The sequence below is a fragment of the Anopheles maculipalpis genome, chromosome 2RL (assembly GCF_943734695.1).
Source record: "Anopheles maculipalpis chromosome 2RL, idAnoMacuDA_375_x, whole genome shotgun sequence".
Classification (NCBI taxonomy): domain Eukaryota; kingdom Metazoa; phylum Arthropoda; class Insecta; order Diptera; family Culicidae; genus Anopheles; species Anopheles maculipalpis.
In genome coordinates, this window is record NC_064871.1 from 34680959 (window position 1) to 34694526 (window position 13568).

Genomic DNA, 13568 nt, shown 5'->3' on the forward strand with positions numbered 1-13568 from the left:
ACGAGCATGCGAGATCAGTGCGCTATTTAGAAGAAACGGGTGCATGAAAAAGATGGTTTTCGATTTGGTTTGTACAAAAGCGTAGTATCAACTATCTACTTCCTGCCGGGTGCAGTTTCTTGTGCAGTTGCGAAGGAAGCAACTCTATCAGATTGGCATCGCTCCTGGTACCGAAATGCATACACACATTCTACCAGTTTTTGTCAGATGATGGGGGCCATCTAGTTTGGGAACGTTCGTAACAAAACCTGCAAACTAATGTAAGCTCGCAACAGAGAAGGCTGTATAAAGCACGCTTTGACTTTTTGATGCATACAGATGTGATTGAATAATGACCAACGTTTGGGTCGTCCATTTTTGCTGAAAATATACTTTTGCACTCTCTGACATGTTACTGCAATGTTGTCATTTGGCAAAAAAGCAACACGAAAACAAACCCGCACACATATGTGTAAACTACAGTCATGTTAGAAGGGTCATACTTTGCACAAAAATAACATTTTTTTTCTTATTTCTCTCGTCAATCGAAACTAATTTTAAAGCTGTAAGTAATGTTTTTTAAATCCACGTTCCACTGTTATGGTCTGTCTAACGGTTACTTATTTAAAAAATTGCTCGAATTCTTCGCCATTTTTTATCGGCAGTCACAAGGCTTGTATATGGCTATGTTGGAATTGTTGTTACAAACATAGCCTTTGTTTTTCGACTAAAGGACTCAGGAACTCAATTCTTATTATAGAACACGTTTTCGATAAAAACAATGAAAACAATTGCATTAGTAGCTCTGCTGCTGCTCATTATTGGTGCATAGTTTCATATGTCTATTCTTTTGTTTGATCGACTAATAAAAACACGCACAAAGAATGAAACAACAGCGTGACTTATCACACCTGTGCAGAGTGCAATAACTGTTTTTACCATAAAACTTATTGTCTTCTGACCAAATAGTTGCAGTAATTCACTTGCTCTGTATACACCAACATGGTTTCTGTAAAGCATCATTGTGTGCTGTTACCATTGGTTTTCATTGTTATCGCTATATGGCCAAACGCAAGCTGTCAATCACTGGACTTCTCCAAAGTTACGCTAGATAGTCGATATTTTGTGCTGTTTAGTTGTGCCCGTGATTTGAATGTTCCCGAGGAATTAATTGAACTTTACAAATTCGATATCTTTCCGGACGATCAACTTACGTGCTGTGTGTTTCGGTGCCTCGGAATGCGGCTTGGAATCTACGACGACGTCAATGGATTTGATGTGGATAAACAATACGAACGAGTTAAGGACAGTCTTTGCATTGACAAGATCACCTACAAACGTGGTGTTAGCAACTGCATCCGAAATGTGCTACGAGGCAGAACGCTAAACGCTTGTGAGAAAGCTTATCTTATCATTACAAAATGCCAGGGTGATACTATAAATAATATCATAAATCAACAACTTAATGCACTAACGATTTGTGATTGAAATAGTGTTTAATGTAAATAATGTAAGGACAAATGCACAGGTGTGCAAAACTTCTGCCTTCGCGTTGGATCAATTATAATTATCCCAAAACTTAAATGATTCTTTTCAAACATATTTTAAAGCAAGATTTATATTTTTCACATTACTCTGTTATTGAACACCGCCTAGATATGTGCATTTAAGTCGGTGCGATGGTGGTAATTTTCAGAATCAAGTTACAATAATTACTTGTATTGAAACGAAATGTACACTTTAACAGCTTTTCGCGACGTTGTCTTTTACTTTTGATGAGAGAGAGAGAGAGAAAAAGAGAAAGAAACATGAGAAATACAAGTAATAAAATTTTGTGACATTTTTATCTTCTTTTAACATATTATTTTGCAGTACAAGCAGACATCTTATTACTTCTTAGCAAGAACGGCAAATTGCATAACTTCAGGGACATAAACTGTGCAATGAAAACACAGGGTGTCTCACTGCGTAAAATTCGTACTATACGCATTTCGAACTAAGGAAAACAAACACAAGGATTTTAGTTGTGTTACTGTTTGGTTTTTAGTTTCATCAAAAAGTATAACTGATTTTTTATGCCAGACGCTGTAAAACAAATTTTTAAGTTTTGTTCCGATTGCTTCAAATCTTTCAAGCAAATGTTGAATGTATCACGCCCTGCGGGTATAAAACAACCACTACAGTGGACATAATCCTTTCTATGATTCTTCCGCGACCTTACAAAGGATTGAAGGATATTTAAATTCATCATTTCTTTTCACAAGCTCTCTCATTCGGATCCATTCCCATAACCCTGCTCCGCCTCACAGCCAATCGTAGCAGATGCCGCGTCTCCAGCGAAACAGCATCAGCAGTAAAACCCGTTCGCTTGAAGAATCGCAAATCGTACTTTTTGACTTCTCTCCGGAGCCATTCCGTGTGAAACGGCCTAGGCAGGAGCATTCTAGACCACGAAAACCTTCGCCGGGAATCGTAAAGTTATACCATTTTCCACCTCCATCGTTCGCTGGTGTAAAACAAGCTTTGAATTCGAGCTTCGAATGGCACGTTAAAGAAGGCCACTTGTAAAGGGCCATCGTAAGCGACGAAAGCGTTTTCTTCTCCACCGTCGCTGAAAGTAAAATGACTTTTTGACTACATTTTTCGCTTCTTTTTTTTTGCGCGCGGGCACAACGTGAAGTGAAAGTTTGCTCTTTTTCTTTGGTGTGCATGGCGTTCTTATCATTTCGTGTCGAAAAGCGTCGAAGCTCATGACATTTTGAAAACGATGAATATTTTCATTGCAAGCTATCATGATTGCTGCAGTATCAAACGTTAGGAAAGTTTGAATTATTCGTTTTACTGTTATGATTTTAAAGCATTTTTTTTGTTCTCTTTGAATAAATAAGTTATATTTAATTGTAGTGCCACAAAGTTCAGTAGCTTCTTAAAGTAACGCATTCTTTTCTAAACGCATTTCCAAAGCAGCAAAAAAAAAAGGTCAATAGTGCCTTTATTGGTGGTTTCGCTGAAGGGTTGATTTCTGGAACCCTTGCGAATTTCGATTGAAAATGATACACACTAGAATGCTTCATTTCTACGCGTGCGAAGAAAAAAAGCGAATATGTTGTTGTCGTCTTCGACGATGTCTTTGTCGTCGTGAAAGCTAACAAAAGCTTGTTGGAGCACTTTAGGTCGCATATGCAGATCTTTGAGCCATCTTTCCTGAGGAGTAAATCGATTCGCGACAAGCCAAAACGGATGGAGAAAAGTCTGAGCGAGAGGGCATGGGCGAGGAGCTTGTACCGTGGCCGTTCCTCAATTCGATTTCGCATTCGAAGACTGTTTAGTGTGCTCGTTGTCGAAACGAGCCGGCATTCGGGGTGGAAAAAGGCGAAATCGAATCGAACATCATTAAAATTCATTTGCGTTTAACCATGCTCCTTCTGCATCCGCTTTTTTTTGGGGGGTAGCATAGAAAATAGCATGTATGTGTGTGTGTGGGCAGAGTGGGTTTAGTGTTTGGAGAATCAGTTGCCAATGTTATAGGCTCCCGGTTTAAGCCGTAAACATTGAAAGGGCGGTGGTTCCTGTCGGGCTGAAAGGATAGAATTTTGGTGGAGCAAAACCTTCCTTTAGAGTTGGTTTCCGCATGTGTTAGGGAAATACACACACACTCAACGAAAACGAGTACGGTGAAAAAGGAAAATGGATTTTCTTTTATTCAAATGTGTGGCCATTTGATTCGTGCGAGTTTCGAGTTTCGGGCATGTACAAAAGCGAAATGATGTATTTTTTGTTTGTGTGAGCAGTGTTTCGTTTCTTGGATACGTTTCGCGGTGTACCTCAAAGAACCGGAAGCTAAAAAGCAGCCCGCAGATAAGGCGTAAACGATCGCGATGACATTTGTACCTTTTCTACATTTCGGCTGATGTTTTGTGGCACGTTTATCATTAACGTGCGCGAAATGATATTTCGGCACATTTGAACACTTAATTTGGACGGATGGAGAACGGAGGGGTAGATTTGACGACATTCTCGTAAAGTTTTAATATTCAGACGTGAACTAGATTACGTATTTGTTTATTTGGTAATTAAGAAAATTTCCTTCATGTTGACGTTATGTATGACGTATACAAAAGGATTTTTCTACTGATTTTAACGATGTTTCATTCCCTGGTTCAAATAATCGATTAATTTCAGTTACAGATTTGTTCGATGTACGATGCATTTAGCCTTTGAACAAAAAGTTGGATAGAAAGAAGCTTTTGTTGATGACTGATTACAACTGCTTCAAGTTTTGCAACGTTTTCTCTTTGCTACAGAAAGATTTCGGTCACCCAACAATATTTATGAACCCTTTCAATGCAGCACTTATTAAGGATGAAATCAAGGCTTTATTTTCTGGTTGTTTTATTGCTGTGAAGGCTAAAGAGTAATATAGGCCCTCAAGTTGCACGCAGCAGACTTACATGCAAGCTCCACAGTCGTTTGTGAACATGGCTGAGTAGGACATAATGAAAATGTTAAAACTTTTGTTTTATAAAATCCAAAAAAATCTTGTTTTAACTAGTTTTAATAATTTTTTAGTAATTCAATCAACTTTCTACTCAAATCATGTTTAGATATTAATTTATTCCGTATGTTGAGCCATTTAAATTAAAAAAATATGACTCACTATAGAATTATTTCAATAATAGTAGGAACTGTCTTGTTTAAATGATGAAATAAGTTAGTGAAATGTTTTTTATAAATTAGTCTTATACATAAGCTAGCTTTTGCGACACTAAACAATAATTTCAAATAACTTTCCTCATTTTAATAATGATTTATTTAAATAATATTTTTATGTCCTACGCATAATGATCACAATCTACCATGATTTTTCACACAAGCTTGCATGAGATGAACTTGAGGGCCTTTATTACTCTTTAGCTTCAAAATCTCGTGTTCCGTGTCTGAGATGAAGGAATTCTTGAGACTATCACTTCATCACTCAAAATGAGCAGTTGGCGGAACTAAAGAAACAAGAAAGTCCCAACTGACTCAGAAGTGAAGATAAGTTTGTTTGTGCAAACCTCTATCGGAGAACCCTATTCAATAATCTTGCAGCCCAGAAAGAGTGGTAAAACTTTGCTTATTTATTTTCAAGATAGCGATGCTCAAGGACTGTCAGACAATGAACAAACGTCAATTCTTATACTTTCATCGCCGTCCAAAGTTTGTCTGTTTTTGTTATAATACAAGCTTTAACACGAAATATAGCTGATGCCAAAGTACTTTGCTGCACATTTTATAATGATGCTATTCACACAACATTGCGTTGCTGTACATTGTATCAATATTTTCGCTTGAATCTAAAAGTTTCGCAAAAGAAACAGTTTTTAAGATTTAATAGTAAATAAACGATTCAACTTTCTGTAACACTGTAACGATTCGATCTGCTGTAACACCTAATACTAGGTAAAACTATCGTTTCGCTAGCGAACAAACAACTGGTTTTTGTTTTCTTTTTCAGAAAATGGCACAGCTGATGGGCGACAAGCGACCCAACCCGCACCGCGTACAGTAGACTGCTTAAGCTAATCACTTATCAACAGCAGGCAGCTCAAGATAGTAGTGGAAAGTTCGCGGTGCAACGAACATTCGCTCACCATTAAACCGACACTCTTGCGATTAGCTTCTTTTACCCAGGGCCTGTAATCAATCTCTAGTCGTTGGTCGTCGGCAACGATCCACACTCCAGTTAACTTCCGCATAATGTGTTACCACGGCTAGACTGTTCGTGCCGTTGCGCAATTCTCGATTCTCGTGCCCTTTTTGAGACAGCAGCAAAGTGCGCATATTGCAGTTGGTTATCTTTCTAGGTTAGTGGGGGAAATACAGCGCACAAATCGCAATGAAATTTCCGGTGGCTCGTCGGTCAAGCGAACTTCTCTAGTCGCGACGAAGACAAACGATGAGGCGGCCGTCTAAGATGATCCGATCGCCCGGTGCAGATTGTTTTATTTTGCGCTGGAAACAGTGGAAACCGTACGCAAAATGATCGATATGTGGGTCGTTTTAAGCTACGGAAGAAGCATCAAACCACCACCGTCGGTGCATGGTTTGACCGCTTTTGGCCTTGGTTTTGAAATAATTATGATCTGCACGATTGGTGCGGTTTTTAGGGGAACACGGTAGATGGCCGAGTACGTGGGCGTAGTGCACCAAATTAATTAGCAGCAGCACTCCTTGTCACTTATGGTACGTTGGTCCTTTTCCTGGCAGGCGTGCCTTCCGGCGGTACGGCAGATGAAAATGAGGCTCATCGGACGGTCTGTGAATAGGCTGGAATAATGCGACTTTGAGTGAACCCACGCCAACCACACCCGTGCATGGTTTGGAGTCGATATGCGATTAGTTTCATACGCTTGCATCGGAGGGATAGTATGATGTTTTATGCAAGCGCTGTGACGTCGTGTGTCACATGTCGTCGGCTAATTGGAATTAGCCACTGCCGGAACAACATATTCCGATGGTGTGTGCCTGTGCGCATCTCCTCGTCCATCAATTCAATCCTTTCGCTATCTAAATTTCTAATGACTCATCATCAGAAGCACAATCTTCCGAAAATAGCGCACAACCGGGAGGCATGCGGTGTCTCTCGACCTCCAAGGAGAGATCTTCGTACGCCCGGCGGTCAATCCGTGGAAGTTTTGGCCAACTGAAGGGTGAAGGGCGAATGCGATTCGGCGTCGCTGTACGGAGAAAACCGACTTATGCTTGTTAGTCCGGTGTTCGATGTGCATAGATAATGCATGAAAAGCACATACTAAATGTCGCGAAGGGTGAGTACTCTGTTGCTTTGGACTGGTTCGGTTCGTCGTCCGGGATGCGAAAAGTGGCATCCATACCGGAACCACCGTTTGCCAAACCATAACGATGACGCTGGGAAGGCTCCAGGTCACCTCCCAAATGTTGATGGTTGGCCTGGGAGAATGGTGCTGCTGTTGATGAAATGAAAACGGACCATCGAGACTTGGTTCGGCCACAGACGCTTGGTTTCCCGTGGGAAAATTGTTCATCCTGCCCGCCCGAACTAGCTGCAGGGCTTATAATTATGTGTCATAATAGGAAACCGGCCATTCGAGAGTGAGTTGGTGTTTTGGTGGTTGGTCTTTCAAATGGTTTCACAATTAAGCAACCTCTTCGTCATCGGGAAGCTTTCGGGGGCGTCGATGACAACAAAGATGATGATAGTGTTCACGCTAGTGTTGATGGGTTCGGAATGCCGGGTTTCATAATGTTAGACTGTTGATGGACGAATGCTGGATATGGATTTTGATAGACATCGTTTAGATATCGGTAAGTGTGGAGCATTACGTGCTGTGAAGTGAGGAGAGATGTTACATGTAATATTTGACATCAGTTGAAAGAATGTTTTTCATGTTTAAATGAACGTAAAATTGGAGGGCTACAAAGTAACGCATGTGTCACATTGAAAGCACGCTCATGGGTATTTGTTTCCATGCAGAGTTTAGAATAATTTTCATCATTAGAAAGAACGCAAATACTCGTGATGAATCATGATATTTCACCACCACATTCTTGTAATTATAATTTTAATTTGACAGAACCATAAGCAGCCGTGTGGGATTGAGGAATCCTAATCATGGCCTGGCAAATGACACTCCAGTGTGTACAGACAGCAAATCGCTATGAGCTAAAAACCACACGACATTCTCCACGGCCGCTCCTATCCTATCCTACTCCACTTCGGTTGCTTTCCTTGATGCAGCAAAGCTTCATCAATTCGTATTCCCTAAATGACGCTTTCGCGAAATCATCAAACCACCACCACGGCCATCTCCATCAATTTCCACCACACAAATGTTCAGTTTTAGCCATCGGTGGTTTCCCGCAAGGATCGACGACAACCGCCAGCGAACGATGGTAGACATGGGCAAACTTTTCCCTCCGTACTTCCACCGCCGAACGCAAAAAGCCGTGTACGGTTTGTGGCAGGGAATGCCAGGGTTTGCCACAAAAAGTGCCCTCGGCAATGGTAGCGCTTGCGGTCGGCGGTAAAAGGCAGCGAGTCTTGACTCGGTGCGGTCGGTGCGTAATTGATATTGAGTTTCGCGAAAAGTTTGCTATTGCGAGTAAGCACGCGGTCCCCGCTGGTAGGATAGCTAAGAATCCGATCAGCGAAGGACCTCCGGCGCAGCGGTCCGACAGGCCAAACAGGAATGTGTTTTCCGCACGATGCTTGTGTGACTGTGGCTCTGCCCCACTATCTTTAAACGTGATTTTAATGAAGCGCCGCGTGGCCTATTACGAAGTGGAATAAGTGTCGGGACAGCTGGTTAGATTAGGGTAAAAGCGTAGCAAGTAAAGCAAAAAAGTCACAACAGTCAAATTAATTATATAGGAGAATATTGTCGTCAGTCACAGATCTTACTACAGCAGTCGGAAAGTACCCGAGAACGATGGTGATTACTTGAGAAATTGATATTTACAAAGATTGATGCTTTGGTATTTTGTGTTTGCCGACACCGCAGCTGATCAAACGATTTTAAGACGCACTTGTTGTTTTCCGCCAGAACACAAAACAACAAGCAACACTCGAAGCGCAAAACAATGATTGCACGTTAGTCATGTTCCGGAGACTAGAATGAGTAGTTGATTTTTTTTTTGTAATGGTGTGTAATTTCATGAATCATTACAGTCTCGTTCGTGATTTGCGATTAGTGTTATGAAAAGTTCCATTATTGTTACTAACATTGGCATGAGCTTGATTGTATTGTTGCTGTGAAAATATTAAAGCACTTGCATGTCTATTTTCGGTTAATACTTAAAATTATTTTTTTATTCAATTCCATTTATTTATAAATTTATGTTTTTTCAATTTGTTTCTGTATTGGAATGGAATGCGATGGAACGCAATGTTATATTATTTACATCAATTAAAAATCAACAAAACCAACAACAAAAACTGGGTTTCAAAACAAATTTCAGTTCCGCATATTCGTTTATGATAAAATATTGTAAAATTATTAAAATATATTATTATATACAGTTTACAGTTGTATGGCCTGGCCGTTCTTCAGTGAATAAAACATAATTTTTAAGTTTCTGAACACTTACTCATCTAGAATATTTACGAAACTTTGTCAATATGTTTGCTGTAGAATAACAATCAATCTTAGAATGAGCCTCCGTAAAGTCCTTTTGCAACACTTCAATCAATTGTGTATGAAGTTATGTGCATGCGGCGCTCGTATTGTACTACATATAGCCAGCCTTGATATTCCAGCAGCATCGCAGATAATACGCGGCGCGTTCTAGGAATTTGAAAACGCTGATCTTACACAAACGTATGCATGAAAACCCGTGAAGCTCATACAAGCGTCAGCACCACGGGCGATTTTCCAGGGAGGCTTGCTACAACGCTTCCACGAGCGTGCGGATTGAAATGTCAAATTTTGAGACTCACGTGTGTCATCGGATTCCATCACGCGTGCAAAAAGGGTTCGCAGAGATGCCTTTGCTCATCGCAAAAACCACAGGCCTGAGTCGGATTTAATACTTATGACACACACAGCACCAATTTGACGGTAAGATATAGAAACCCACTCTATGTTAATGAGTTGGTGGTGGTAGCAATAACTCGTAAAAAAAAAACTCCACAAGGAAGCTGTTAGGATCTCTGCATCTCGATCAAAATATTGTCCTTAAAGCATTTTTGCTGTAGGGATAAAACTTACCAATTTCCTCTACTTCTAGCTTCTAGACACTTGACAACCGTACTGGACGTATTGGTTGATAAAAGGACGTAAAAGTAGCAATGTAGAATGGAAAGAAGAAAAAGCAGTAACTTTTCGGGAAGAATGTCCCCAATCTCGCGCTGTGTGAAACTCATCTTTTGCATGATTTCATGTTCACTTCACCACCGGGACGAGTTTGTGAATGGGGCACATTTTTCCCAGGACATGTATTAGGTTAGCAGAAGCTGACAGTTTCAACAAAACACTTTTGTTAGGATAAGTGTGACAGGGGAGTTGTTGGTTTTTTGTCGTTGTTGTTGTTGCTGCGCTGTTCGTTTTGCGAGATCCATTTCCTGTGACTATGATTAGCATATGTTGGAATAAATTACCAGTGAATAGAAAATTTAATAAGCAACAAGCTCCAGCGAGATAAGAATGGAAAACGCATAGGAAAAAAAAATCTCGCCGTTGCTGGGACTGCCGAGAAAACCTCCACCGGCATGTGACATTGGTTGGAAAACGTTCCGACGCGGCACAGGTGACATCCACACCTGATGAGCTGATGGATTCGAGGAAAAAAGAATGGGAGTAAGGTGCGACCATCGAAACATTTCTGCCACCGCGGGATGGCCATATTGGGCACGGTTCGTTGGACATAAGCTCATTCCGATTCTTGAACGACATGGAATGTACCGGGTGTGTCGTCATGTTGTGAATATTTCATGCTTTATCACCAACCACGGGGAATGGTTCTCTTCTTAATGAACGTGGGGCTGATATTTTGAAGATATCATTTTGTTTTTTTTTTTTACTTTTTTTTAGTACGAATTGCATCCGGATGTTTTATCTGAAAGTGCTATTGTTATCAAAGAAATTGTCGAATTTTTTTTTTTTTAGCTTTTAGTTTGGCTCATTTTTTCCAACTGAGGAATAAAAATTAGAAGCACTTTGTTAAAATCTAATTCCCGCTCCCTGTCATGGAGCATTATCTACTGATCTACCTTTCTGCTAACACGCATACCTCCTACATGTGAAACATACATTATCGGTACCATAAGTGTATGTTTGTGTGTACGTACTTTTGCAATACATTTCCATTTTGTTTCTCGTACAAGAGAACTCACAGGTGTCTGATGATATTTGACATTTGAAGCACACGGAAAAAAAGGACACACACGAAGCTTACTCAACACTGCTGGAGGATCGTGCTGAAGCACATGTAAGGTGTGGTTAAGTTCATTCTGCGTTGACTTCTCGAAACAGCGGTTCTGAAGTGTTAAAGTATAGCATAACCTAAGGGAAAAGAAGAAAGCAAAACGGTTCCAATACAATTCATCTACGAAGACACAACGAGAGAAAGTGGCAACAGTGGCAGGCATACAACACGTTGTGGAAGCATCGTTGACATTGATTGAATTTCTTGTTCCGTAAAAGATAATCCTCGCGTCTGTCGCCTGCCGGCCTGTACAAACTTCGGGTCCTCGAATTTTTTTTTTTTGCTTCCTGTATCCACCACCGCAACGCAACGTTGCTGTAAGGATGGTGTTGGTCTTTTCCAAAAAACCTGGGACCAAAGATGAATCGTACCCACTTCAGCACGTGCTCTACCGTAGAACGATAAGGAGAAGGAATATCTGTAGGTAGTTCGCAGTCGGAAGGCAAACATCCGGCGAAGTGTGGAAAGTGTCCTCGTTTTGAGGTGATGTTGGTTCAAATGGGCGTAATATGCTCGGGGAAAAGTCCGAAGTTGTTTTACGGTTTTATTAGCAACATCGAGAAGTGAAAGGAAAGAAAAAAAAAGAGAAGAAGCTAGAAGCAAACGCACACACACTTTACGCACGCACTCGAGTGTGTTCATCATCTGACGCGTCCTGTGCGACTGTGCGGCAAACGCATCGGGAGCGGGAAACAAAGTTTTCGTACTAATGATGCCCTAACATGTCAGCGTGTTTCAAGGATCTGATCCGATTTCCACCACCACCAGCGCTTGTTGTTGGTCTTTCTTTTCATCCGGCAGAACTTTTTCCACAGTGGAGTTTTCAATGTATTATGTTTGTATTTCCATCACCAGCTCGCTGCCTCGCTGTACTCGTACCGATAGGTAAAAAATGGAAAACTTATTCAAGGGGTACTTAAAACAACTTGATTACCTTTTTCAACGCGCTTTAGAAATCCAATCAATGTCATCTAATTGTCGGAAGATCATTATTATGTCATGTTTACTATTTATAGTTTTCGTTTTATTATGTAGAGCTCATACGACAATCAATCTGTCATCTTTTGATATGTTTGGAAAATATATTTTAAATTTAAGTACAAAAACCATTAAAAACATTAGATCAAAACTAATTACATTGTAATCAGTTCAACAAATAAAATCAAAAATACCAACACAATAGAATAAAATAAACCGAATACGAAGCAGCATTTGAAAACACTGTTCAATGGCAAAAAAATCTTTTTAATTCAAGGGCCATTTAGTGAAATAGAAAAGAATAATTTCTCGGTGCTAGAGAGCTTACTAAAGAGTGAAGCCAAAACTATATTACACCGAAGTCTGTGTACAACTCGGCAAAACATTCGTCAGGACCTAAAGTGCTCGCCGTCACGTCCTCTCCCAATTTCTTCCGAGTTGGCAAGACTTTTCCAAAATAACCACCAGAAGCAAGACATTTTTGGAGCACACTTTTTATCTCAGGTTGCTATCGCAACGGGAGCACGAAAAACGAATCACCTCTGCACACGATGGCTCCCTGTTTCGGAGTTCTTTTGGAGACATCGCAAAGCTGTCTGAAATTCGCTCACTGGAATGTGAGTGACTTGTATGTTGTTCCGCCGTCGTGTGGTTGCACCTGGGGAATACAGTATGCTGGGTACCATGCATCACGCCAGCTGGGCCAGTGTTTACCTTAGCGCGTGCAAGGTGTGCTGATTGTAAAAATTACCCATTACCTGATTGCTTCAATAGACCAGCGTCAAGACTAATTCGAAACAAAAACTCAACATAACTATGAGTGCACGTCACCCCGATGGCATCAGGGAAAAACCGGGTCGTCAGGTTTCCAATTCGGGAATGGGCTTCGAAGATTCGTTTTGCGATGGAGTGTTCGCGGAAGGTGGTCGCATTGATTGGGTGAACGTGAAACACGAGTGTCTCAGTGGTTCGTTTATGAATAAATAATATGATTCAACAGCTTGTTAGACATGTGCTGTTGCTTGTCGCTGCCTGTTTCTGGTTCAGTGCTTTCTATTTCATTTGGAAGCGGTTTCGAATACACTTCTTCAATGCTTGACATAGCATAAACAGTACCTCATTGGTGGATATAAATATCGTGGCTGTTTTGCTGGAATAAATCAGTTATTACTCGTATTGTATTAATGTTTAAAAAACTAAATTCTTACGGACAACTCCTCGCAGTTCTTCCGATTGTAAGACCAGCAAACCTTTCTCAACCGATACAACCGATACCGAAGACTGTGTGTTTATGTACACGTGTCACTTATTCAGAGACGATAACGAAATAGAATTGTGTGTTGTCTGTGATGAAAGACTTGAGTGAAAGTAACCTCTCATCACATTTCTCCACATAAACTAGATCATTCCTTATCTATCTAGCCTAGTCGCTCATCGTCGCGTCCGCTCAGTAGTTCACACTTCATCTCACAACGCTTCGGCTCTCGTTGAAGCCTCTGCCAATGGAAGCTGTGGAACTCATTCGCTAAAACTCCAGCAGCATGATGTTTGGAAGCATCGGTGATAACAAGTCATGCTCTCTCACACTCATTCGAAACAACAGTACGTAAGGACGGACCCTAGAGCCCACATCGATAAGCGTAGAGAACCTTTGGGCGCTCTCCCAC

The 13568-nt window shown here is 40.8% G+C and overlaps 3 protein-coding genes across 11 annotated transcripts in view; all 3 read left to right on the forward strand.

Moving 5' to 3' along the window:
* The window catches only part of LOC126558244 (isocitrate dehydrogenase [NAD] subunit gamma, mitochondrial), a 517410-nt gene that overhangs the window by 66961 nt on the left and 436881 nt on the right, over positions 1-13568 (forward strand). The window lies entirely within an intron of this gene.
* LOC126556861 (low-density lipoprotein receptor) overlaps positions 1-13568 on the forward strand; it is a 161988-nt gene that overhangs the window by 58578 nt on the left and 89842 nt on the right. The window lies entirely within an intron of this gene.
* Positions 982-1467, forward strand: LOC126559284 (uncharacterized). Its single transcript, XM_050215414.1, has one exon. It carries the CDS (start codon positions 982-984, stop codon positions 1465-1467), a length of 486 nt encoding a protein of 161 aa, XP_050071371.1.